This window comes from Saccopteryx leptura, chromosome 5 (assembly GCF_036850995.1).
Source record: "Saccopteryx leptura isolate mSacLep1 chromosome 5, mSacLep1_pri_phased_curated, whole genome shotgun sequence".
Taxonomy (NCBI): domain Eukaryota; kingdom Metazoa; phylum Chordata; class Mammalia; order Chiroptera; family Emballonuridae; genus Saccopteryx; species Saccopteryx leptura.
In genome coordinates this window covers 120380464-120407651 of record NC_089507.1, presented here as the reverse complement: position 1 = coordinate 120407651, position 27188 = coordinate 120380464, and the positions used below count along the sequence as shown (strand labels likewise).

General features: G+C 39.0%; 1 protein-coding gene across 1 annotated transcript in view; it reads right to left on the bottom strand.

Annotated features, from left to right (window-relative positions):
- MKX (mohawk homeobox) overlaps positions 1–26065 on the bottom strand; it is an 84928-nt gene extending 58863 nt beyond the window's left edge. Inside the window, exons 1-4 of the mRNA XM_066385325.1 lie at positions 25830–26065; positions 23914–24073; positions 16022–16175; positions 15288–15623 (exon numbers count right to left, since the gene is read on the bottom strand). Of these exons, the coding sequence (XP_066241422.1) occupies positions 15288–15623; positions 16022–16175; positions 23914–24073; positions 25830–26017 (838 nt within the window). The 5' untranslated portion in view covers positions 26018–26065. The remainder of the gene's footprint in view (positions 1–15287; positions 15624–16021; positions 16176–23913; positions 24074–25829) is intronic.
- Positions 26066–27188: the final 1123 nt, after the last annotated feature.

Below are 27188 nucleotides of genomic sequence, written 5' to 3'. Positions count from 1 at the left end.
TGTTTCTTGGAAATCACATTTTATGAACGGTTGTTTCTGAGCACCTTTCAGAGCTTTAAAAGGTTTCATTTTCATCTGCATTGTTTTTTATTTTAGTTTTATATTACCAAAATATTCCTCTTAAAATTATTGTTTTAAGAAATTTTATTCTCTTTGCTTAACTGAAATCTAATCAAAGGCAGGACTGCCTTTGTGTACAGTATACATATGCTAATGGACTATATGTGTATATAATGGTACCAAAAAGAGAACACATTTTCTCTGTCAAAAATGTCCACCTTGGTCACTGTACCCAAAATGCTCCAAAGCTGTTTTTAACTCTATCTACAGTCCCGTGACTGTGGAAGGCAGCGCACACACTTGGGAGTCCTGGCCACAGTGCCACCATTATGGCCGCACCCACAGTGGTGACAGAGTAAAGTTTAAATTTCAATGTAGGCCCTCCTTGGTACATTAGGCTAAGTGCCTCACCTGAGGAAACGTCAAAGGTGGCTGCGACACCTAAACACCAAAACACTTTGGTATACCCTGCACCATAAGGTCCCACAGGGCATGACAAATGGTTCACAACTGGCTTTTCTGACCAGGCCGACTCAGGATTGTTAGAAGCAGACAAGTGATAGTGTTGCTTAAAGCTGAGACTAATCTGTCCTCCCAACACCACTTTCCAATTGGGTTATGATTGCTCACATTTGTTGTAGCTTTTTTTTTTATTTATTCATTTTAGAGAGGAGAGGGAGAGACAGAGAGAGAGAGGAGAGACAGAGAGAGAGACAGGGGGGAGGAGCTGGAAGCATCAACTCCCATATGTGCCTTGACCAGGCAAGCCCAGGGTTTCGAACCAGCGACCTCAGCATTTCCAGGTCGACGCTTTATCCACTGCGCCACCACAGGTCAGGCCAGTTGTAGCTTTTATTGTGTCTCCTGGGTTCCTTGCCTGTGGGCCTTTTAAGAGCTATGGCAGTACTTTCACATGACTCAAGGTCTCCAGCGTGTGTGCAAGGCAGAGGGTATACACCACTGGTCATTTTCAGAAGACACTTTGTTTTCCTACACACACACCTGGCCTAAATTCTCAAAAGTTCAGCACTAATGATTTAAGTAATTCTTTTTAAGTAAAAGTCAATTAAATACCTGAAATTGCCAAAAGCAATTAGACTTACTGTCCTGGGCACATCTTCAAGCAAACCCAGCACTCCTATCCAAAACTCCAACAATTCTAATGTCTAGTAAAAAGCCCAAAGCAATGTCCTAATCTACAAATGAAAGAACTAAAGTAGAGAATCCTTTAAAATTCACTGCTGGGTTTATAAAATCCTTGGCGATTTTCCTTTTTAGTACAGCAACAATGAGAAATTGGGTAACAAAGCTGTCAGAGAAGAAAGAGAGGACAGGGTCATTAAGTAGCTGCTACTTAAAGATGGCAGCTTCATCTAGCTTGGAAACCAAAATGTTCAATTCTGTGAAAGAAATTGGGCAAAGTGAACAAAATTTATTATTACTATTATATTGGCTTCTCAAAACACAACGATAAATTATAAAATTTCTGATAGGAAAGAAGAACACAAGCTTCCCCCGTTGAAAAGTACCAAAATAATGAACTGGAAGGAAACATGTATTTATCTGAGTAAAAACTCTGCTACATCAACAAGACAAAACTATGACATAGAAAAAGTACCTGTTTAATTTTAGAAACAAAGTAGGGAGGCAGAAGGGAAAACTAACTGCAACGAACCAAAAAAGAAAGAAAGGAATGAAACCACTTCCATGTTCATTAAACAGAATGCCTTGTTATTCTCACAGACAGTAAAACCTTGTGACATCCTCTTCAGTACTGGACTGGAGAGAGGTCAACAGATCTTATTTAGTCTCGTCAGTGTGTAAAGAGTTTGCAAAGCTAAATTTAGAATTAGTGGGGGCTATGTACTTATATTTCTTATACATAGGCGAAGGGGGAAAAAGGCCCCTTTATGCCAACTTGGAGTTTGGCTTAAATTTTTATGACTTATTTAGAGGCCCTAGGGAATGAAGAAACTCTCTGAATGGAAATACTGACACGGTCTTAAATATAGTGACATGAACAAGCACTTCTATGCAGTTGTACCAGGATGTGACTGACCACTCCAGCAAGTTTGAAATGCACAGAGAGTATCAGAAAGTCTATTCCAGTCGATCAAATACCAGTTAGACAATATTGCAAAAACAGAGAGACTACCCTGCAGAATCAAAATTTCACGTTATTTACCTGTTGTTGTTGTTTTATACAGGAAAATATGTAAAATGTACAGGATCGTTATTCTCACATGCATGGAGAGAGAAAATGTAAAATTTCTGTACAGACTTTCTCCAGTTCTAGCATAGGATTAAAAATAGTCATTCTGTAAAAGTCAAAGCTGCTACGGCAACCCTGAGTGTGAATGCAGCAGAAGTGTTTAAATCAGCGGGTCTAAATCTGTGCTTTGTTTCTTCACGTCTCCCCTACAAGCCTGTGAGCTAGAAATACACAACAGGCAGCAGACTTAATGAAGTCAACGTCACTAAGGCACCATTTATTTTTGTCTGTCTGCTATACTTTTTATTCTTTGGTGGGTTTTATCACCCTGCATTTTTCTTGAAAAACACTCCTTTACTTAAAAAAAATCTGTTTAGTTTCATTTTATGTTTTCTAAGTTCTTTATTTTCTATCTCTTAAACATCTCATGATTTTCAGCTTCATTTTGTTTAATATTTCCCCCCTCTGGTTTTAACTTTTTGTACTTGCCTTTTCTTTTCGATCCACTTAACATTATTTAGGGCCATTTTCTTAAGTATTTAAGACTCTGGTGTTTAGAACAATGCTTAAGTTTTTATAATTCTGTAGTAACCCCATGCCTAGCCAAAGGTGAGAATGTCTAGAAATCTCACTTAAAAGAACACTGCTTTGAAATAGATAATTGGGAAAAGATCGCTTTTTAAAAGGCTATCAGAAAATCATCATTTTTTATTCAAAGGAGTTAGGGGCAAGTTCAGGATTACAGTTAATCCTAAAATCACTAAACTGAAAAGGTACAACAGAGTATAAAAAGCAATAGAGGGAGGGAGACTTGAGAAGAAAAATGTTGGTGCGCACCCCGCATACTATGTTTAATACCATGAGTTTAGGGGGCAGAAATCTTACATTTTAAAAGTTGGTCCTTTGATTTCTATCCAGAAATTTTACTTATATGGAATGCTTCATTCCCTGATGACGTTTGAAAGGAGGTACTTTTCTGGTAAAGATACAAGACAAGGAATTGGATAACCTTGAAAGTCCCCTTGCTCGGCTGCTGGTAGTGGGTTTATGATTCTCTGCTGGAGCACAGCAACAGGCATTTGCATGCCAGGAAAAGAATGTCTGGAATAATCCAAAACAGCAAAGCATAATTGTTTCACTAAAAGCAAGGAAGTAACAAACACATAAAGGGCAATAAAAGTAAAAAAAGTGTCCAAAGTATATCACCAAAAGCCCAAAGAAAAACCTAGCATATATAGTTGACCCTTGAACAAAGTGGAGGTTAGGGGCACCAACTCCCCATGCAGTCAGAAGTCCACATATAACTTTTGACTTCCCCACAACTTCACTACTAATAGCCTACCGTTGCTTGGAAGCCTTATGGATAACATAAAGAGTCAATTAACATATAGTTGTTTTTTTTAAATTTTATTTATTCATTTTAGAGAGGAGAGAGAAAGGGAGAGAGAGAGAGAGACAGAGAGGGAGAGAGAGAGAGAGAGAAGGTGGGGAGGAGTTGGAAGCATCATCAACTCCCATATGTGCCTTGACCAGGCAAGCCCAGGGTTTTGAACCAGCGACCTCAGCATTTCCAGGTTGACGCTTTATCCACTGCACCACCACAGGTCAGGCAAAGATTAAGATATTTTTCTTTTTTTTTTTTTTTCTGAAGCTGGAAACGGGGAGAGACAGTCAGACAGACTCCCGCATGCGCCCGACCGGGATCCACCCGGCACGCCCACCAGGGGCGACGCTCTGCCCACCAGGGGGTGATGCTCTGCCCCTCCGGAGCGTCACTCTGCCGTGACCAGAGCCACTCTAGCGCCTGGGGCAGAGGCCAAGGAGCCACCCCCAGCGCCCGGGCCATCTTTGCTCCAATGGAGCCTTGGCTGCGGGAGGGGAAGAGAGACAGAGAGGAAGGAAGGGGGGGGTGGAGAAGCAAATGGGTGCTTCTCCTATGTGCCCTGGCTGGGAATCGAACCCAGGTCCCCGCATGCCAGACCGACGCTCTACCGCTGAGCCAACCGGCCAGGGCCAACATATAGTTTTAATGATACATGTATTATATACTGTATTCTTACAATAAAGTAAGGTAAAAAACGTCATTTAGAAAATCATGAGAAAGAGAAAATATATTTACAGTATTTATTGAAAAAAAATCTACACATAAGTGAAAAACACATGTTGTTCAGGGGTCAACAATACACAGAAACCCTCTCCCTGACAGCTGGCTCTCAAGGAAGCCTTCTTTCAAATGCCATGTGGCTTTTCTTAAGCTAAAGAAAATTTCACTTATATGCAGAATCTAATGAACAAAATAAACTAACATACAAAACAGAAACAGACTCATAGATACAGAGAACAGATTGACAGCTGTCAGAGGGGAAAGGGGTGGAGATTGGGTGAAAAGGCAAAGGAATGAAGTAAAGGAAAAAAAAGCTCATAGACACAGACAATAGTGCGCTAATGGGGGAAGGGGTGGAGGAAGGTAGAGGAGGATGGGGAGGATCTATGGTGACAGAAGGAGACTTGACTTGGGGTGGTGAGCACACAATACTATATACAGATGATATGTTATGAAGTGGCACACCTGAAACCTATATAATGTTATTAAACACTGTCACCTCAATTAAGTCTATTTAAAAATTAAAAGAAAGAAAACCAAAAATTGATGAGACACAAACTAGGAGTTATTATTCACTGTTCAAAAAAATATGCCATTTAAATCTTTCTTTTGCTTCATTCAACTATAGTTTCTTTGATACTAGGCTAGCACAAAACCCAGGTCTCCAGTGAGCCTAGAACAGTCTCTGTGGGGAGTAATTCTTTTTTTTTTTTCAACTGAGAGGAAGGGAGATAATTAGGCAGACTCCTGCATAGGCCCTGACTGGGATCCACCTGGCAACCCCATCTGGGGCTGATGCTTGAGTACTGAGCTATTTTTAGCACCTGAGGTGGAGACACTCCAACAGAGCTACCCTCTGTGCCTGGGGCCATGTACAAATCAATGCAGTCACTGGCTGTGGGAGGGGAAGATTGAGTGGTGTGGGGGGAGAGAAGCAGAAGGTCACTTCTCCTGTGTGCCCTGACCAGGAATCAAACTCAGAATGTTCGTATGCCGGGCCAATGGTCTACTCACTGTGGCACTGGCCAGGGTGAGGAGTGACTTTTAATAAACATATCTGTGCTGAATGAATGCACAAAAGAGTATGTCATATACAATGTGACTGTAAAGTCATGGTGCACTTTTGACCGGTCACAGGAAAGTAACAAAAGACAATAGAAACGTGAAATCTGCACCAAATAAAAGGAAAACTCTCCCAGTTTCATACTATTCAGTGCAGTTCGATGAGGGCTCACGCACAGATTTTTTAGGACTCCTTAGTTAGCTATCCTGTATAGCCTCTACAGACTCGTCACTGACTGATGGCCTACCAGAACGTGGTTTCTCCACCAAACTGCCGGTTTCCTTCAACTGCTAATCCCACCGAGTAATGTTATTCCTATGTGGTGGTGCTGTGTTATAAATGCGCCAATATTCACGTTGCACTTTGGTCACGGATTCGAATTTAGCGAGCCACAGAACACACTGAACTTTCCTCTGTACCGTCCACATCTTGACTGGCATGGCCGTGGGCTGCTCTGCTGTATACACGGTGTTACGTCATCATCTGCACATGTGCACATGCTGCCACATCATCCTACAGAAACTGGGAGGGTTTTCCTTTTATTTGGTGCAGATTTCACATTTCTATTGTCTTTTGTTGCTTTCCTGTGACCGGTCAAAAGTGCACCATGACTTTACGGACACACTGTATGAATGGATTATATTCAAGAAAATTACCTGTTAACTCAGTTGTTTAGAACTGAGAATGTATTTCTCCAAAAAACAAAAACAATTCTGTTATAAATTAAGGTTAAATCCCAGGCTCATTCAATGGTTTACTGAACTCATGTCTATATCTGGATGTTATTACGATGATACCAGCTTAAATTCTAAGGTACATGAGTACACAGGAAGAGAGAACAAAATGAATACCTCTTCCTCATCATCAGTCAATAAGAAATGTTTGAAAATAGATTTTAGCCTTTGACATTCCCCCAGATTTCATTCTACTCCCTAGTTCCTCTTTCCTCAGTAACCTAAAGGCCTCATTCTCTCATTTTGCTCCAACTGTGGCAGGCCATCCAAATGGATTCTACTTACCTCCCAAAGTGTTCCATGTACCAAATAAATGACCTTTTTTTCTTTCAATCCAAATCTCCATTTCTTCAGAGACATTCACTTCAGTCAAGGAGGGGGGAAGCCAACCTGATTAATTTACACTAACAGAGAAAAGAGTCCCATCTGCCTATATGTTTTTGCAGCACGAGATGTGTATTAAGAGGGATTTTAGACAGTTTAACAAGATGAAGTTTAAACATTCAGTTTTGTGGGAGAGAGTTAAATTTATGAATTACACACCAGCAGAGTAGTGGGGCTAGGAATGTACTAACCACTTAAAAGTTGATCATTTTTGAACTTCAAAAAGAAAGAACAGAATAAGGACTTGTCTTCAAGCCAAGCAAAAGAAAAGGGAAGTCCACACCTATTAGTTCAAGACTTGCCTGATTTTCTCCATCAGTGCACTTCTTAGAAATCTCACCTCTCTCCTTCAGCAAGGAAGTAACTTTAATAAGCTTGGTTTTCAGGACAAATCAAACTCTAATCCAAGTTAGGAAAGGCTCTAGTGAAAACTTACTCAGTTAAGTGGCACAGATGGCATATGGCTACTATGTGAATGGTGCCAGCTATACTTTACAGGCACTGAGACTACGGAAATGGAAGTGGATATGATGGCTAGAGTCCCTATCCTGATACCTGAGCAAAGCAATCCAGCGACTAGAGGCCTGGAGGTCAGTTTATAATGGAAATTCACTCTATCAAATACCTGAGAACTATTACCTGTTCATCTAACATGATGAAAATGAATTGGAATTTTAATTTAGATGACTTGATTCAAAAAACAGCACTGAGTGACTAAATTTTCTTGAGTATTCAGAACATATCATCACAAAGCAGCAGAATAAATATTCTTCTCAAGGACCCAAGGAACATTCTCACAGATAGACCACATGTTAGGCCACAAGATAAGCCTTAAAAAGTAAAAAAAAAACTGAAATGATATCAAGTATCTTCTTGGATCACAATGCTATGAAACTAGAAATCAAATAAAAAAAATTTTTTTTCAGAGAAAGAGAGAGAGTCAGAGAGAGGGATAGATAGGGACAGACAGACAGGAATGGAGAGAGATGAGAAGTATCAATCATCAGTTTTTCGTTGCGACACCTTAGTAGTTCATTGATTGTTTTCTTATATATGCCTTGACCATGGGCCTTCAGCAGACAGAGTAACCCCTTGCTCCAGCCAGTGACCTTGGGTCCAAGCTTTGCTCAAACCAGATGAGCCTGCGCTCAAGCTGGTGACCTTGGGATCTTGAACATCCCAGTCTGACGCTCTATCCACTACGCCATCATCTGGTCAGGCTAAAAAATATTCTAATGCATGGAGGCTAAATATCATGCTATTAAACAATTAATAATTAGCAATGACATTGAGGAAGAAATAAAAAATTATCTGGAAACAAATGAAAATGAACATACAACCACCTCAAATCTATGGGACACAGTGAAAGCAGTCTGAAGAAGGAAGTTCATAGCATTAAAGGCCTAGCTCAGAAACAAGAAAAATATCAAATAAACAATCTAAACCTACACCTCAAAGAACTAGAAAAAAAATAACAAACAAAGCCCACAGTAAGTAGAAGAAAGAAAATAATAAAGATCAGAGTGGAAATAAATGACATACTGACTGAAAAAAATAACAACACAAAAGACCAATGAAAGCAAGAGCTGGTTCTTTAAAAAGATAGACAAGACTGATGAAGCTTTAACCAGACTCATCAAGAAAAATAGAGAAAGAATCCAAATAAATAAAATAAAAAATGAAAGAGGAGTAACACTAACATCACAGAAATAAAAAGGATTGTAAGAAAATAGTATGAACAACTAATATACCAACAAATTGGACAACCTGAGGAAAATGGATAAATTCCTAGAAACATACAATCTTCCAAAAGTGAATCAGGAAGAATCAGAAAGAATAAGAAAACTTGAAAAGACTGATTACAACTAAAAAAATAAAAGCAGTAATAAAAAATCTCTCAGCAGACAAAAGTCCTAGACCAGATGGCTTCACAGATCAATTTCACCAAACATTCAAAGAAGAACTTATACCTATTTTCAAGAGGAGGAAAGACTTCCAAGCTCATATGAGGTTAGCATTATCCTAATTCTAAAACTGGGTCCAGACAATACAAAGAAAAAAAAACTACTGTCCATCATCCCTTGTGAACATAGATGCTAAAATCTTCAACAAAATATTAGCAAATTGGATCTAGCCAAACATTAAAAAGATCACATACCATAATCAAGGGGGATTTATTCCAGCAATGTAAGGTTGGTACAATATTCACAAATCAATAAACATGACACACCACATAAACAAAATAAAAGATAAAAATCACATGATTATATTAATGGTTGCAGAAAATACATTTGATAAAGTCCAGCACCCATTTATGATAAATACTCTTAATATGGTGAGAATAGAAGGATCATACCTCGACATAATAAAGGTCACATATGACAAATAGATAGCCAACTTCATATTCAATAAGCAAAATATAAGTGTTTCCTTTAGGATTGGAACAAGACAGTGATGTCCATTTTCACCACTCTTATTCAACATAGGACTGGAAGTCTTAGCCACAACAATTAGACAAGAAAAAGAAATAAAAGGCATCCAAATTGGAAAGGAGAAAGTAAAATTGTCATTATTCACAGATGACATAAAAAACCCTAAAGACTCCACCAAAAAACTACTAGATCTAATAAATGAATTTGGCAAAGTAGCAGAATACAAATTAATATTAAGAATTGGGTGGCATTTTTATATACCAATAATGAAATACCAGAAAGAGAAATTAAGACAACAATCCCATTAGCCCTGGCTGGTTAGCTCAGTTGGTTAGAGAATCAACCCAACATGTTGACATTGCAGGTTCAAACCCTGGTCAAGGCACATACAAATATCAACCAATGACAGCATGAATAAATGAAACAACAAATCAATATTTCTCTCTCTTTCTTTCTGTCTTTCTTCCTTCACCTCTCTCTAAGAATAAAAATAAAAAGTTTTAACTTAAAAAAAAAAGAAAAAGAAAACAATCCCATTTATTACTGCAACAACAAAAATAAGGTCTCTAGGAATAAATTTGACCAAGGAAGTAAAAGAGTTAAACTGAGAGAATTATAGGGAATTGAAGAAAGAAACTGAGGAAGATACAAATAAGTGGAAACATATACTATGTTAATGGATTGGAAAAATTAACATCACTATAATATTTATACAAAGCAATCTATAAATTCAATGTAATTCCTATTAAAATACCAATAATGTATTTCACAGATCTAGAATATAAATTCCAAAAATTTATATGAACCAAAAAAGACCTTGAATAGCCTCAGCAATTTTGTGAATGAAGGACAAAGTTGGAGGTATTACAATTCCTGATATCAAACTATACTAGAAAGCCATGTCATCAAAACAGACTGGTACTGGCATACAAACAGGTATATAAATCAATGGAACTGAACAGAGAGCCCAGAAATAAACCCATACCTTTATGGCAAATTAATATTTGACAAAGGAGGCAATAACATACAATCTAACAAGAAAAAAATGATGTCAGGAAAACTGGACAGGTACATGCAAAAAAAAAAATACAACTAGATCACCAACTTACAGCATACACAAGAATAAGCTCAAAGTGGATGAAAGACTTAAATATAAGTCATGAAACAATAAAAATTTTAGAAGAAAACACAGGCAATAAGGTCTCAAACATTTCTCATAGAAATAGTCTTGCCAATATATCACCTAGGGCAAGGGAAACAAAAGAAAAAATGAACAAATGGCACTACATCAAACTAAAAAGCTTTTTGACAGCAAAAGAAACCATTAATAAAATGAAAAGGGAACTTAAAGGAAAACATATTTGCCGATAAAGGGTTAATTTCCAAAATATATAAAGAACTACGCAACTCAACACCAGGAAGAGAAACAATTCAACTAAAAAATAGGCAAAGGACCTGATTAGACACTTCTCCAGAGAGGACATCCAGATGGTCAATAGACATATGAAAAAATGCTCAAGGTCATTAATCATCAGAGACATGCAAATTAAAACCACAGTGAGACATCACCTCACACCTGCCAGAATAGTTATCATTAATAAATCCACCAATAAATGTTGACAAGGATGTGGATAAAAGGGACCCCTTTTGCACTGCTGGTGGGAATGCAGACTCGTGTAGCCACTGTGGAAAGCCATATAGTTACCTCAAAAAAATTAAAAATGCAACTGCCTCATGACCCAGCATCTCACTTCTGGAAACATAACCTACGAATTCTGAAACACTAAATTGAAAAAATATATTCACCCCTCTGTTCATGATTCTGTTATTTACAATAGCTAAGATCTGGAAACAGCCAGATGAGTGGATAAAAAAGCTGTGGTACATTTATACAATGGAATACTATGCGACCATAAAAAGGAGGAAATCTTACCTTACCATTGCAACAGCGTGGATGGAGATTATTATAATCCTGGAGATTATTATGCTAAGTGAAATGAGCCAGTGAGAGAAAGACAAATACCATATGACCTCACTTATGTGAAATCTAAGGAACAAAATAAACTGATAAAATATAAATGAGGCATGGACACAGGGAACCTACTGACAGCTGTCAGAGGGGGAGTAGAAGGCTGGACTAGTAATTAGGATGAAAGAAAATGAAGGGATTAGCCAAAAAAACATATAAATAACATATAGACACAGACAACAGTGTGTGATAGGCAGCGGGAAAGGGGGATGCAGGCTAGGTGGAGGTGGGCAAAGGGGTGGGGAATGGGGACGGAAAGAGACTTTGCAGTGATGGGCACATGATGCAATGTGCATGTTGTGTTATAGTGAGTTGTACACTTGAAATCTGTACGGTTTTATGAACCAATGTCACCCCAATAAACTCAATTAAAAATAAATAAATACATTTTCTTGAGTATTACTTAATTGTATTTTAAAGCAAAGACCTTATAATTCTGATCAATTCTGGTGGTATATTGCTGCTGTCAGAAATGTTTTAACTAATATTTACTGAGTTATATAAATAATCAATATTTACTCTGTCCCCCTAAAAAAGGACATTTTTTCTGCATGATGCAGAAGACTGAGGATTACAGAGAAATGTTTAATACATAAAATCAATGATAACATGTCTGTATCTACTTTGATGGTATCTAGTAATTTGAATTACTACTTTATAATCTTTAGGGCTTCTCCTTGCTGAAACTTAACAAGAACCAGTGAAATGAAATTCAGTGATACATTATTCTTACATACACCAATTTCTTTAAAATGCCTCATGGAATAGCAACTCTTTTACAAAAATGAATGGGAAATAAATTTCTTAGCACAGATTAACTGTTAAATTGTATTTAAAGATGATTGACTACTGGAAAAAATTTTTTGAGTTGACATTTTTGTACTACTATAGAACTGAAAAGGGGTGTGGTGTAAAGAGCAGGCAGAAGATTTCCATTTAGGTGAGGAAAGAAAGATATAGCCAGAAAGAATTGAAAGAATTCGGAGTAAGTCTGTATGCCAGCGAAAACCACCGCAGTTGCTCGAAAAATATTTATTGCAAGCCCCTGTCCCACAGTGTGTGTGTGTGAGTGCTGACCCAGTCACATGGCCGTGGTGGTGTCGCTTGGTTCCCGGGCAAGACAGCCATGTATTGTTTCGGTATGAAATTTAACAAACCAGTGTTACACCGCCTGTCTTTCCTAATTCTCCATCCACAAAACCAAAAAATGTATTCCGTTCTTTTCAAGTTTATAAACATGCATGGAAAACCAGAAGTTTACGTGTCTAGGCTGCATTCTCATTGCTTGCACAACTAAAAAAATACATTTTTAGTTAAAAATAGAACTTGGAAAATGAATAGTCCATTGGAATGCTTTAATAAAAATAAATGGCCAAGATATTTAACTTTGAAAAGCATCAACTACAGAGGCATGCTATTCCTGCTTTGATTTTTAATTTTGTTACCTCTGAAAAAAGCATGCATTTTCAGAAGCGTCATTACACTGGGTAAATTTCCTAGACATATGACCTTGTTTTTACTAGGTAACAGAAAGAAATTTATAAGAAATTTTAAAATAATAATAGACCTTCAATTACCTCATCAAGATTAATTTTCATAGTTTCCAAAAATCTTTATTTCTGTTTTTGTCTATACACATTTGCATTGCTATAATTGTATTCAGTGTTTCCACAATTTTACCTGTTTTTCACTTACCATCACATTATCAATATTTTTCATGTTGTTTCATAGTATCAGAATCATAAATAAAAAATTTGACTTTTATGCTACCTTAATTTAGTTTGAGATTGGGAAAACACTCACATTCTAAAAAACTGAGATATTTCTCATATTTTCATATGGTTCACAAAAAAAATGTATAAAGCATGGGAGTCAACTATTTCTTCAAAGTTTGAAAGAAATTCAGTGAGTCTATCAAGTTAATATGTTTTGGGACCTGGATTTACTAAAAACCATAATTTTTTCTGAATTAGTGATGATTTAAAACTTTTCTCACTATAAGTTTATAATTTAATCTATGTGGATAATACAAATTCATTTCAACTATACATTCGTATTCAGTATCTTGTTAACAACTGTTCACAAGATTATAATTTTCATTATAATTTTTTTCATATTTTTAATACCTATATATTGATTGCCATTCCTCCTGTCTCATTTCCAACTCTAACGTGTCATTTTTTTGCTAATTTCTTTTATTATTGCTTTCAATCAAGAGTCAACTCTTGATTTATTTATCTTTTTCAGCTTTCCATTTTACCTTTTTTTAAAAAAATTCTTTTCAATTATCTCTATCTGAATGACTTATTTTTCTTTTCCTGTAAATTAATATTCTTAAAGTTCTACATTACTTCCAAGTTCTATTCTGGTCATACTAGTTAGATGTTTGTATGTAGTTTTAAATGCTTTGTTATTAGCCAAATAGTCTTTTATTGCATCTTTTACTTCTTCCTAGACCCAATCATTATTTACAAAACTATTTTTGTATTTCAAATTGTTTAAAGATATTTTCATTGTTGAAATTGGAGATGCAAACAAAAATGAGATTAAGTCTTTAGAGTATATTGAAATTTTTCTGTGAATCCTCAGAGATAATGTATCTTGTACACATTTGCAGACACTTGAAGATCATATTTTTGGTCAGATAATCTGAAGGGTATATTAAACAAACCAAATTTAAATTCCTTTCTAGAGTCCTATGGGTGGCATATCAGGCTCTTTGGTACACTAAGGACTAAATGTAGTCATTTGTGTAGCATTTAACATAGAGTCAAGCACATCGTAATTACCCAATGAATGATGGTGGCAGCATGTGTAATAATAACAGTGATGCTGAGAAGTAGTTACATTAGTATGTGTAATAATAACAGTAATAGGAGTCTAATAGTAGTTACATCTGCCCTACCTGTTGCGCTGGCTCAGTTGCACTATTGATCTGGACAAGAATAGACTAGCTGTGAGTTCTTGGCCTAGAATTTCTCATTTATGACAAAATATGGCTGGACTGGATGCTTTCTGAAGTTATCTTCAGCTCTAACATTGCCAAACCTCATTTGTTGGCACTTTCAGGACAGGAACTGTATTTACATCTGCTCCAGGCCACACATATCCTTTGTTCTGGGGATATTTGCTCAAATACCCTTTATGATCAAAGCTCTCTGGGAACTAAAGTCAAGATAGAAAATTTTACCAAACTCACAACTTCACCTGAATGTTTTGGACAAATAGGAATTGATTTATTATTTCTGAAATAAAAATAAAATTTCCAAAGCAATTTAAGCCAGGCCTATATTTTTGCATCACAAAGTCTTGAGACCCATGCTAATTGATATAAACATCAATTTTATACAAAGTATTTCCATGCCTAATTATGAGATCCAGGACACTTCTCCATTATAATTTATTCATAAAGGCATATATATATATATATATATATATATATATATATATATAATTATGTTTATCAGTAAGATGAAAAATTTTTATTAAGACTAGAAATCCTTAACCTTGGCTGGGTGGTTCAATGGATAGAGCATTGTCATGGCACCCAGAAGTTGTGGGTTTGATCCCCAGTCAGGGCACATACAGTGGCAATCAATGAGTACACAACTGAATAAAACACCTAAGTGGAACAAGGAATTGATTCTTTTCTTTCTCTCCCTCTACTTTCTTCTCTCTCTCTCAAATCAATAAATTTTTTTCCTTTAGCGAGAGAAAGAGAGAGAGCAAGGGACAGACAGACAGGGAGGGAGAGAGATGAGAAGCATCAATTTGTTGCGGCACCTTAGTTGTTCATTGATTGCTTTCCTATAAAAATTTTTTTCTTTAGGATTATTTAAAAAGCTGTTTTAGGTTTTTATGTATTCATTTTAGAGAGGAGAGAAGAGAGAGAAAGGGAGGAGAAGCAGGAACCCTCAACTCCCATATGTACCTTGACTGGGCAAGCCCAGAGTTGCAAACTGGTGACCTCAGTGTTCCAAGACGATGCTTTACCCACTGTGCCACCAAAGGTGAGGCCAAAAAAAAATTTTTTTTTAAAGGATAAAAATTCGTATCATTGTTACTAAGAATGAAAATTTCCCATCATTTACTATGAGCATCTCTGGTAATTAAAAACAAAATGAAAGCTTTAATACCTAATTATGGACAATATGTGAATAATCTGATGCAAAAGCAAAAAAAAATTATACTTTTATACCTGTTGAAATAAATGCCTCTGCTGAAGTTTTAATAGTTTTAAACAAGGTACCAGAAAAAGCATAGACTTACCTGTGCGATAGACAAAGTTGCCTTCGGTTTCAGATGACGAAGGAGACACTAATTCTTCCTCAAATTCATTGGAACTAAAAGATCCCGAATGGTTTCGTTGCCTTGTCTTTCCCATCATGGCAGCATTTGTGGCCATGACGTGTCTCAAAGAGTCGTTAAGGTAACGGTTCAATAGGCTGCTCTTGTATTTGGGGGGTGATACGTAGTCCTCACTGGCCCGTGACTCTGGCCTCACTCCAGCCTTTATCACTGAGCTCTCACTTTTAATCACAGGACGGTGAACTGGATTATTATAGCACCCTTCGTTCACGTGGCCTCTTGGAGGGTTTTCTCCATCTAAGAAGGAAAAGTATCGCTAGGTAGGAACTGCACATGCTTTCCCAGCCACCCAACTGCTAGATTGAATCATTAAAAATATATGTAAAAAAGGAATATTTAAAGTGTATCAATTTATCTTTGATAATCAAGATTAAGTTCTAGGCAGAGCAAAGTAGGAATCATGTGATCTCTCCCTATGGTATTTTAATTTTAACAAATTTTACAGAAAATGTTATTGTGATACACAATAAATTAAACAAGAGGAAACAGTCATGGTCAAGTTATAGTATTGTAAAAGTAAAAAAAGAACCATTACAGCACCATTATATTTTGAGGGATTGACTTAAAAATAGCAATTGAGTAGAACTTATTACAGAGGCAGAGGCAAGAAAACAAAATAAAAATAACAAACAAACCTTCAGAACACGAATCATCACTGCTTACACTGAGCCGCTCAGCATTTCCTTGAACATACTTGTTGTACAACTTTATTCTTAAAGCCCAGCTTAAATCTGGCTGTCGAACAGTATTCTTAAGTCGACGTCTTGCATTAGCAAACCAATTTGACACCTAAAAAAGTATTATTTTTCAATTAATGAAGCATAAAAAATTACCCATCGTACAATGACATTCCATAAAGGACCTAAGCCTCTCTCACTATCTCTGATCACGAAATATTCTCAGGGCATAACAGCACTGGACACTCATTCCACTTATTCATTCATTCATTCATTCAAACAACATGCTGAGTGCTTACTACAGAGATTGAGCACTTACTGTATTCTGGGAATTAAGACAATCAAGATGCTTTGCCATCAAATCTTCCTTCTTATAAGAGAGGTAAGAGAGTATACAAAAAGTCCAATATAGGAAAGAATGGGAAGAATAGCTTAACATGCATTAAAATAAAATGATACAGGATTCCAAAGAAAAATATGTGACTCGAGACTTCATGAAAAATTTAAGGAAATTTTCAGCTTTGAAGGAAAATGTCAGGGATAATGGGTAGGGAACTATGTCCCCAATAAAGGAGACACAGGAACAAAGATACAGTAAGTCAAATTGCAGAGACACTGTGATTGGTAAAGAAGAGAGGCGAGTTAAAGATGATTGAATCATCAAATCTGCATATAGGGAGAAGGACGGTGCCATTTTGAGAAAGAAAGTAGAACTGTGTGGGAAGTACTAATGTGCTCCTTTTGGGGCATGTTTAGTTGGAGGTACTAGATAAGCATACAGGAGAGATATGCAGCAAGAAAATAGGAATGGCACCTGACACTTGAGTGAGGAAGATGCATGGAGGTGATAGCTGAAGTTGTGGGAGTAGGCAAAATGAAAAGATGGTTAAGGACCAATGGAAACTCCCAGTGATTAAGGATGCAGAATGATAAAAGAGGAGCTGGCAATACAGAGATAGACGAGTCAAGGGAGAAAAGGCCAAATAACATCCAGCTTTAAGCTGAAAGTCAAGTGTTTCCACAGAAACACACGGCAAAACAAAGAACAGTCATTTCCATTGTTTTCCTTTTTTATAAGATGCTACTGAATTTCTAGAAGCTAAATGGTACCTGAGGCTATCCTCAGAATATATATATATATAAATCTGAGGGGCTGATATTTGCCTTTACAAGAATGAAATACGAAAGAGAATTACATCTTTCTACCAATTTGTTTCAGAAACATGACCCCACATAGCCATAACGGTTTTTGTGGACGTTCCTTTTCTTTTTTAGATTTATACTATAAATACACTATTTTTGCATATTGTTCAAGCCCTACCTTTGAATGGACCTGTGGTGATTCCTACTTTTTGAAAACAAAAAACAAAGCTACAGTTTTTTTTTCTCGTTGTCCCTATGGTAGTTTTTCCCAGTTTATTTACATATGTGCACAAAATATGTCATGTTTTATGTATATATTCAATATTATGGCCTTTGGGTCTTAAGCAATGATAACTTATGTGCAGTGAGGTAATATGTCCCCACGGCACTTCAGAAGTCTTAGTTTTCATCAAAATTTTCTGTCAAGTTGTTCTATGATTACTTATGATTCAGTCTGACTTCAAATTCTCAATCTTGTCCAACCTATAGACAGACAACTTCTGGGACTACTCATTCAACAAGTATATATCAAGATGCTCTTGGTGCTTTAGCCATGGTATTAAGTGCTCAGAATGGATAAACTGTGTCCCATGCACACACGGAAGGACCAACAGTAAAAATTTATACATAATTAACTGTGACCCACAGGTTATCACTATGGAAGCACAAAATGCCTGGTCCATTTTTTCACTACATTTCTCAAACCTCTATCGTCCAAGTCATGGCCAAAGTGTTTGTCCAAGTCATTGTCACTACTAACTAGGAATTTTAGAACATTCTTTTTCTGAACTTTTATTCTGTCCAGTTGAATGGATCTTAACAACCACCATTAAATGCAAGTGATGATGCACCATTATGATTTAATCACTTAACTTCTTCAAATTCTGACAAGTGTCCTATATTATTCTGTTACTGTGGCATAACAGAAAGAGACCTGGTTTCTTGTCCTGAATTTGCCAAAAACGTGCTGTGTGAATTTGAATAAATCACCCACTTTTCTGAATTTCAAACCCTTCATTTATAAAATGCACTAGATGATTCCTAACATCTTTGCTAACCCTCGAAACTAAGATCTGTGAATACAGCCACACTGACCTACAACAGTGATAACTCCCTTCACAGCTGGTGCTAACGCTCCTCCTGCTCTCAACCACTGCTCTCTCTAGCAATCAGATATGTGTGCTTATGGCCTTTTCTGCCCCTCTCACAACGGAGGGCACACTGAACCTTCCCCTAGGCCTATGTCACAAATCTATCAGAATCCAAGTCCAAAACTCTTTGTTACTTTCTTTACTGAACATCATATAATTCAGATACCTTAAATTTTAAGTAACCTTAATTCTAACCTTAAATCATACAGTATAAAATCCAGTTCTTATAAATCTCATCATATTTTTATTAAAATGCAATGGCCTTTTCCTTGAATTCCCTCACCCAAACAACCCACCTCCTGACAGAGGGCTAGAGGAACAAAAACCCTTATGGACATGGACAACCCTGTGGTGATTGCTGGGAGTGGGAATGAGAGAAATGGAGAAGGGTAGGGGGATAGTGGTGATGGACAGAGACTTGACTTGGGGGGGTGAACACACAGCACGGTGTACAGACATGTGTTGTAGCACTGGGTACTTGAATCCCGTATAATTATGTAAACCAGTATCACCCCAATAAAATAAAATTAAAAATACATGAAATAAAATGCAATGGCCTTCTAATTTTAATAAACTTTAATATACTATAATTTTAACAAAGAAAAATGGGGACCTTTTAATGTCATGGTGGAACCACCTGGGTTTTTTTTATATAAGGGTCATATCCTTTTTTTTGTTTTATATATCCATAGTATATTAATATAAATATATACAGTTATATATAATTTTATATAAAATTATATGTATATCATTTATATACCCATAGTATATTAGAGTTTCCAGAAAGCTTTGCTGATGTCTAATATAGGCTGTTTCTAAACTGATTTTATAAGTTTAACAAGCACTCAATCTGCCTAATATATTTACTCTGCCAATATTTTATTATCAGAGGTTTACAGCACAACCAAAGGGCTGGATACAGTCTGAGGCTTTACTATATACTTGCATTAAGTTGTGCCAACAGACAGACAAATAGTTGGTTAACAGATCCACATAAACATTGTTTTCCAATTTTTTTCTGATGAATTAATGCAAACGCCATCTGTTTCACTGAAGTTAAAAATATCAGTTCAAGTTTCCTACCTTTAACTCATTATGAGTTACTTCCGTTTATTATTCAAATTCTCTTTAAATTCTATTTTACATGAAACAGGCCTCCTTACCAAGGTTAGTTCTGGAGAAACAGCATTTTAATGTCAAACTCAGAGCTTTAAAAACTCTATTTTATAGTGAATGCTTAGAGAACTAAATATCTAAATGCTGGAAGAGAAAATGAAGTAATTTTCATCCTACTCTAACTGAGGTGTTTACATTCATCATATTGACCGAGCAATCATTATAGCAAACCCAAAGGGATATGTTGGCATCTGTCCATCTGTGAACACACAGAACTAACAAACATTTTCTGGGTTACTCAACTGAAGTATTGAGCACCTCATTTCCACACCATGTGGTGTAACACTTGTAATAATGTAGAAGGACCTTCCTGAGACTTGGTTGAATATTTAACAGTTGCTATAATCCTTTGCACTCAAACCAAGCAAAAATAGAGCTATGTACCAGAGGCAAAACCTTGCAACCATAGCAGTTTTAACCATATGGTGCATGGACATATCCTAGAAATTTGAAAGTTCTACTATAAGAGGAGGAAGCATTAACATCCAATCGTTAAACTGTAACCTCAAACATCCTCTGCCCTGCACTCTGCATTGTGATCATGAAAGAAATCATCCCAAGGAGACATTTCACTCTTCTAATCTAGAAAAATATACAAATATATTTTAAAATATACACAGCTAAACAATGGAAAATAGTAAAACCAGATACAGCCTCCACTTTCCTTTTTAAAAACTCAACAACAGCAAAAACATTCTGTAAAGGCAATGAATCTTTGATAAGATCTATCTTTTACAATAATACAAAACCAAAATTGTATGCTAGTTTATATTATTCCACAATAAATCTGTTTATGTTTTGAGAGTAGAGAGTATATTTTTATAGTGTTTCAATAATGGTCAGCCATAGAAACCAAGCACAATGGAAAATGTTGGTTGATCAGAGTCAAAACCCACTCACACCAATCATCTGCCTGTTAATTTTGTAAAAATGCTTATATCTCATTAGGAAGTAAGATGCCAGATTAATAATGCAAATGAGAGTCAAACATAGCACGTTAATAGCACATTAAGGCAAGTTGCCAAGTCTTGCCAAGTCTAGTGCAAGGCGAAAGTTGCCAAGTCTAGTAGTGAAAGTTTCGTAAATAATTCTTTCTACTTCATTTTTCAGGGATAAATAAAATAGGCGCCTATTAATGTTCTTAGTGCTTCTATTTATCAGAAAAAAACAAACAAACACCTTTGTGGTTCTAAAGATATTCTTTCCACTAAAGTTTCAGCTTTTTGTTTCTGGACTTAATGGAGATTGCTGAGCAGGCTTTATACCTCTCCTTATTAACTTCAGAGTAACAAAATGAGGCAAAAATGCTTCTTATGAAAAGTTTGACAATTTGATACATCAAAAGGAAAATGTTAAATGTAAAAGAAATTATCAAAATATAAGATAGTCTTATAGTTAAGGAATAAATGTTATGCTAACAGCTTATTAATATAAATCATGAGAAACAGAGATAGGTGTTGCAACAAACAAGAAATAGGAGTTTAAAACCAGAAAGGGGAAGATTCCATCTTTATCTACAGACAAAAATAGAACATATTTCCATATGTATTGAAAATAATAAAATTAGTTATACTCTTGACTGTTTTTTAGGACCATCATATAGCATTAAAGATAGGGAACTGCCCGCTGTGTATTCCCTATAATGGAATGGATTTCAAATAGATCTTAATCAGATTTGAAGACACTCTTTAGCTTACAGAAGGGTGTTTTGGAAATCCACATGGTGATTATAGTGGTATTTCCTCATTAGAATCTTTTTACTTTCTTAACAGGTAATGCTAGTTCACTACATGGAAAGTACTATAGGTTTGCTGATGTGTGATATAGGCTGTTTCTAAACTGATTTTATAGAGATATGAAAATGACTAAGACATGATCACTCTTCTCAAAAAGCCTGACTCCACAGGAGAAATTTATTCAGCAGGAGAATCTGGCTCATTAACTAGGGGTCTAATTTGCAGGGATCAAAAGCATTATTCAGATTATGGCTTTGTATTTTTTCCCCCTGAAGTGTCAAGTACTTGCATAATTTATTTGGTTTCCCATGGAGTCAGAATTTGGTTTGGCTGTTAATATATGCCTGACTTTTACAAACACCTCATATATAGATGTGTGTGTATACTCACTCATATTTCTTTCCTTACATAGGTATCCCTTACGCCTAATTGAAAATAACTGAACCCAAAATCGGATTATATATAAAGTCCCTTGCTTGTAGTATAGACTTTTATTTTTTCCATTTATTTTAAAGTTCCAGAAACCAACTTCATATACTACAAAATTAAAAATCATTACACAAGAATCATGTATTATTACAAATAATTACTTTTGCCCTATTTAAAATTACATAGTTTTGTGCATTTTTATTTTCGGAAGACTAGTGTAAGAGAAAGAAACTGTAATGAGAAGTTTTCATTACATTAATTTACTTCATGTAAATTAGAAAAATGTAAAGCCTTACCAGGATCTTATGGCAAAAAGAATTGTTATTTGCATTTCAACTATCATTACAGGTAGAAAAATGATTTGATTTTGTATTAAAATGAAAAGTTACTTATATTGCAGTTTACAAAACCATTGCACATGAAAATTTAAGTGTCTCTGCCAAGGACAAATGTTACTTTTTATAATTAAAAATTATAAGTTCTAAGCATGTCATAAATATTTTTGCTATTATATAAGAGAATGGTAAGCACTAGATATGGAACTATATAATCGACCAAAATAATCTAATGTTTTATTGCTAAATCATTGTGAAATATTCACATATCTCTATAAATTAGTATATTTTCAAAATAAATAGCACACCTGTTTAAACTGAAATTTGAACATATACATTTATTTTCTTAAGTCAAGTTTTTCTGACTGGAATAATTTATTTAGAAACTGCTTTTGTAAATCACTGAAAGTGACATAGTTTTATGTTAAACAGATAGTAAGCCCAAAACACTGAATTAATTTTCCTCTCCAGTGCTGCAAGAAATCCATATTAATACTATTGCTTGTTAATATGAAGCAAAACAGATTTTTTTCCTCTACAATTGTATTCTGAAAATAACTAGACAAATGGATATTATAGTTTTAATACACCTGAATACAACTCAACTTTCATGCTGTGTCAAAATTTCCAGTAATTCTTAAATAAAAATTTAAATACTCTTGAAAGCAATTTTTATTTTACCTAATAGTTAAATATTGTTTTGTTTTTTTTTTGGGGGGGGGGTTCTCCCTTACCATATAGTTAATGGGATACCAAAATGTCACAAATACAGTGATGTATTGCTATTATAATGAATGAAACTTAGCTCATTCAGAGTCTCCTCCTTTTTTGAATACATGGGTTCTGTTTGCATTTACAAAAGTTCCTGTCACTATATTATTAAAGAAAAGTGGTGTGAAGGAATGAGCACTTGATCTGGAGTTGCATTATTTCTAGGCCTACCTATACCCTTACTAACACATAACCTTCACGTGGCTTGGTTACATCATCTGCAAAATGCTCACAGAACTTCTTCACCTCACTATGTTTTTATGACTATCAAATAAGATTATGTAGAAGATAAAACCAAGTCAAATATAGTGTTGTCCACTAGAGAGGAAAAAAACTTGGCACCATTTCTACATTTGACAAGTAATCAAACTATTTGAAATCTGCCTCTTCTTAACCCCAGTAGAAAGATACCATCAGGGAAATTAGTGTATTCTAACTAATGCCCAGGATGCTTCTTTTAAAAAAACAAACAAACAAACAAAAAACCCCAAACTACAACAACAAAACTCTTCTTGCCTTCCAACCCACTCCTAGATCTGTCAATAATGCTAAAAAAAAAAAAAAAAAAAAAAAGTTACCCTATAGTTGGTTCTCAAAGTGTGGTCCAGGGCTTCAGCGTCACCCTAGAACTTGTTAAAAATGCAAATCATGGGCCCCACTCCTATTGAAGCAGCAACCCAGCAATTTGTTTCCACAAGTCTTCCAGGCGATTCTGACGCACATTCCAGTCGGAAAATCACCGCGAGTAGTCCCATCTATATCCAGTTCTATAAGGTCCAAGAGTCCAGATTCCCAGACACCTAACTCTGCAGTTGCCTTTCCACCGCCCTCCCTAACAGAACACCATGCGATCCCTCCCGGAATGAACATTAGCCACGAAATGGTAGGTGGGACTGAAAGGAGACCCAGAACTTCCCAGAATACAACTCTGTCCCGGGGCCAACCCCTCATCATCCTCATCAGCAGGAGCCAAAACGTCCGGCTGGTCTTTCTCCGTGCCATCCTTCTCTAGGGCGCAGTGCCAGGTGGAGACTCGCACAAACACGAAGCGTGCCCGCTCCTCAACCCTCACCAGGAGCAGAATCAGGGGCTTGGTGGGTCCGGGTTACCTGCACTAGCGTCATCTGCGAGCCGAGCGCCAAGAGTATCTTCTCCGTCTTAGTGGGGTACGGATTGTCACGGTGCTTGTAAAGCCACTGCTTGAGGGGCCGCGCCATGTCTTGCAGGGCCTGTCGCTTGTGCCTCACCTTCCCGCCGTTCTGACGGGCCCTGGGACACCGGAAAAGGAGAAGGCCCCAGTAAGTTGCGCTGTGTGCAGCCCGCAAGGATCCCTCCGGCCGGGACGCATTTCAGCGGTCGCCGAGCCCCCGCTGGGCACCCCAGAGTACCCAGCCCAGTCCCGCGCACCCGCCCCGCGAGTCCGAAGGTTGAGGTAGGGGAGCCACACAATTTCTGAGTGCAAGTATCCTTTCCTTGGCATCTCCCTCGGAAATGGCCTGGTTGTCGCACAGGAGTCACGTGACAGTGGAGGACCCTAAATTAATATTGAAAAGGGGGATATCTCGAAGTCAGTAACCCGAGGTTAGAGGCTTAGGTGATTTGAAGGAAGCAGTTATTCAAGCTCCAGATCTGTGCTGCAGAGCTGTCACCCTCCCCTCGCCCGACCGCAGTGCGCCTTCCTATACTGGCCCGGGCCTGTTAGGGTGGGGAGAGGTTGCTGCAGGCGCTTGAATGTTCTTTCAAGGAACTCAAGCCTGCTGCTCAGAGCTTCCTGTCGCCTGGGGTCAAAGGAAAGGTCGCCCACCGGACTGCGGGAATAAAGCAAGGGAGAACAGCCTCCCCGCTGCCCTGGGTCTCTGAGCTCTCTCCATTTCCTTTGATCCTCTGGGGAAAAGAAGAAACCTTTCAAAGAAAGAGTACTGGAGAAAACACTCTACGGGTCTCTTCCGGATATTAGCAGAGTTCAAAAGTTTGTAAACCTCTGTTCCACTGAGTTAAAGAAAAAGACCTCTAAAGCATTCCTAGGAAGAAGAGATGAGCAGCTTGAAGCCATCCTTGGACGCTGCGCTCCCAGAAGGCTCCGGGAGGTGTCGCCGCGCAGACGCCCGCGAGCCGCGCTACTCTTGGAGGCTTTAGCGCCTATGCTAGCCTCTGGGGCTTTTGCTTCTAAACACTTTGAAATGCAATTCCACCCGAAAGGACTGGTAGTAACATTTTGACGAAACCCAATCTCTATTTTACTAACCAGCAGCACCGCAGAACAAGCAGCTTATGCAATCTTCCAGGTGGAGACAGACGGCCAGGACGGCCGCCCCTCCCCAAACCCGCGCTCCGGGAGGTGGACGGGCTAGGGACCACCGTCCACGTGTCTGCAGCCTGAGCAGCTGGGCCCACCCGCGAACTCCCGCCCCTGAGAAGCCCCTCATCCTGCTAAACCGAATCCCGGCACCGCAAGCTCGAGACCTTCCCCTCCCGGCTGGCAACCGCCCAGCCCAGCCCAGCCCAGCAGCGCGCGGTTAGGGCGCCCTGAGCAAAGCCCACCTTCCCGATACCCTGGCGGAGGCAAGGCGAGCAGCAAAGCGGTGACGAACCCTTGTCTTGACAGAAGAGGGGAAGCCCACAGGGCTGACCTGAGCTGGGAAGCCCCAACTGCTTGGCCCTGTCCTACTCCGTTCTTTATACAGTACATGATTCTCAGTCGTGCGTCTGCAACTGCGGTCCGGAGAGGGACCGGTGACCCACTACCCTTAGGTCCAAATATGGGGGGATTGAGGAAGCATTTCCAGGTGGCTTCGGTTTCCAACAAACCTCTTTTTAGCTGTTCTAACGAATCAATCCCCTCATATTTTGAGAAACTACTATCTTAAAACGAGAATAAGCAAAACCAGGAGGCGGAGACCTGCCTTCCCGGGAACCTCCGCATCTCTAACTCTCGCGCCCCGATTGCCACTTTCACGCCCGCGTCGCTCACTGCTCCTACTACTCTGGGCTGCAGGCGGCCTGGCCCCCAGCAGGGTGCTCATACCCGCTCCTCCGGTGTCTCAGGCCGAGATTGTCCTTGAGGGGCGAGCCGTCTGGAATGCCCACTTCTGGGCAGGCGTGGGGATTCTCCATGACGCCGCCATAGGGCCGGCCGCCCCGCTCCCGCTCCGAAGCGCGGCGGTCTTCAAAAAGCACGGTGCCGTTGAGTTTGTCGAAGACGATGGTGTTCATGGTGAGGGCTGGCAGGGGCGCCCGGCGCGGCCACAGCGCCTCGGAGCCGGGTCACCGGGAACTCCGTGGGGCTCGTGTTCTAGGAGATGAAGGGGCATCACGTTACTTGCTGGGAGCGCTCACACCCGGAGCGATCCCCGCCCGAAACAGGCGGAAGGATCCCGGCGGAGGAGAGAAACTACGGTTCCGAAGAGGAGCGGTACCGCGGTGTGGAGACGAGGGAACCCGCGCCTCTCCGCAGTTGGCTAACCCGCTCCCCTTATCCCTTCACACTCTGGGTCAGATCCCTGCCCTCCGTGGGATCGAGCCCCCAGGCACTTCAACCAGGAAGAGTGGTGTATCCGAGGCGGCAAAGGAAAGGAATTTCTAAACGAGCCTTTCTGCCTCTGTTTTCGTTTGGAAGAAGCACACTCCAGACTGCGGGGCGGGATCCGCGCGGGGCCCTGCGGGGTCTTCAGCCATAGTGGAAAACTAAAGCTTTTCGGAGCACCCGTTCTAGTCGTAAAGAGGGGTTGGAAGAAAGGGGAATCGGGGGAAACAGGAGCGACTGCATGCGCAAGCCCCAGTTAATGAGTTCCAGGGCATACGGGGATTTCGGGGGTTTTCATGTTGTCTAGATCTTGGATGCGTTGGCTGAAACCCCTGCGTCCGTCCCTGGGGCGGGGTGAGGGCTGAGAAAGTTAGCACACTCCAGAGCTAGAGTGTAAGTATCGTCAGGGGCAAATGCACCACATACTCCCTATCCCCCTAAATCTTTCTGCCATCCCCAGCCTGCTCCGGGGCGCGCAGGGCCGGGGCAGTTCAAAGGCACTGGAATGCCAGGCTCCGCGAAGCCCGCCGTCAGTATGGTCCTCTTCCGCAACGCGGCTGCGAGCCTGGAGCTCGGAGCCCTTCCACACCCGCCCCTTTTGGGGTTTCGAGGAACCATTTCAGAGGCTGCGAAGGCGTTAGGAGAGAAAGTAGAAATCGCAGTCCGTGCACTGCCAGGCCCTGCGGCTGCCACAGTCGGACAAAGCCTGCAGCTCACCTCCCGGGTCCCGGCGGCCGGTAGTTTCTGCTCGCCGCGCGCGAGCGTCAGGGGCAAGTCCGCGCTGCTGTGGGCCAGCCGAGTGACCGCCCCGAGGCGCACGGCCGCTCCAGCCCGCCCCATCTCCCCGCCTCGCGCCACGGA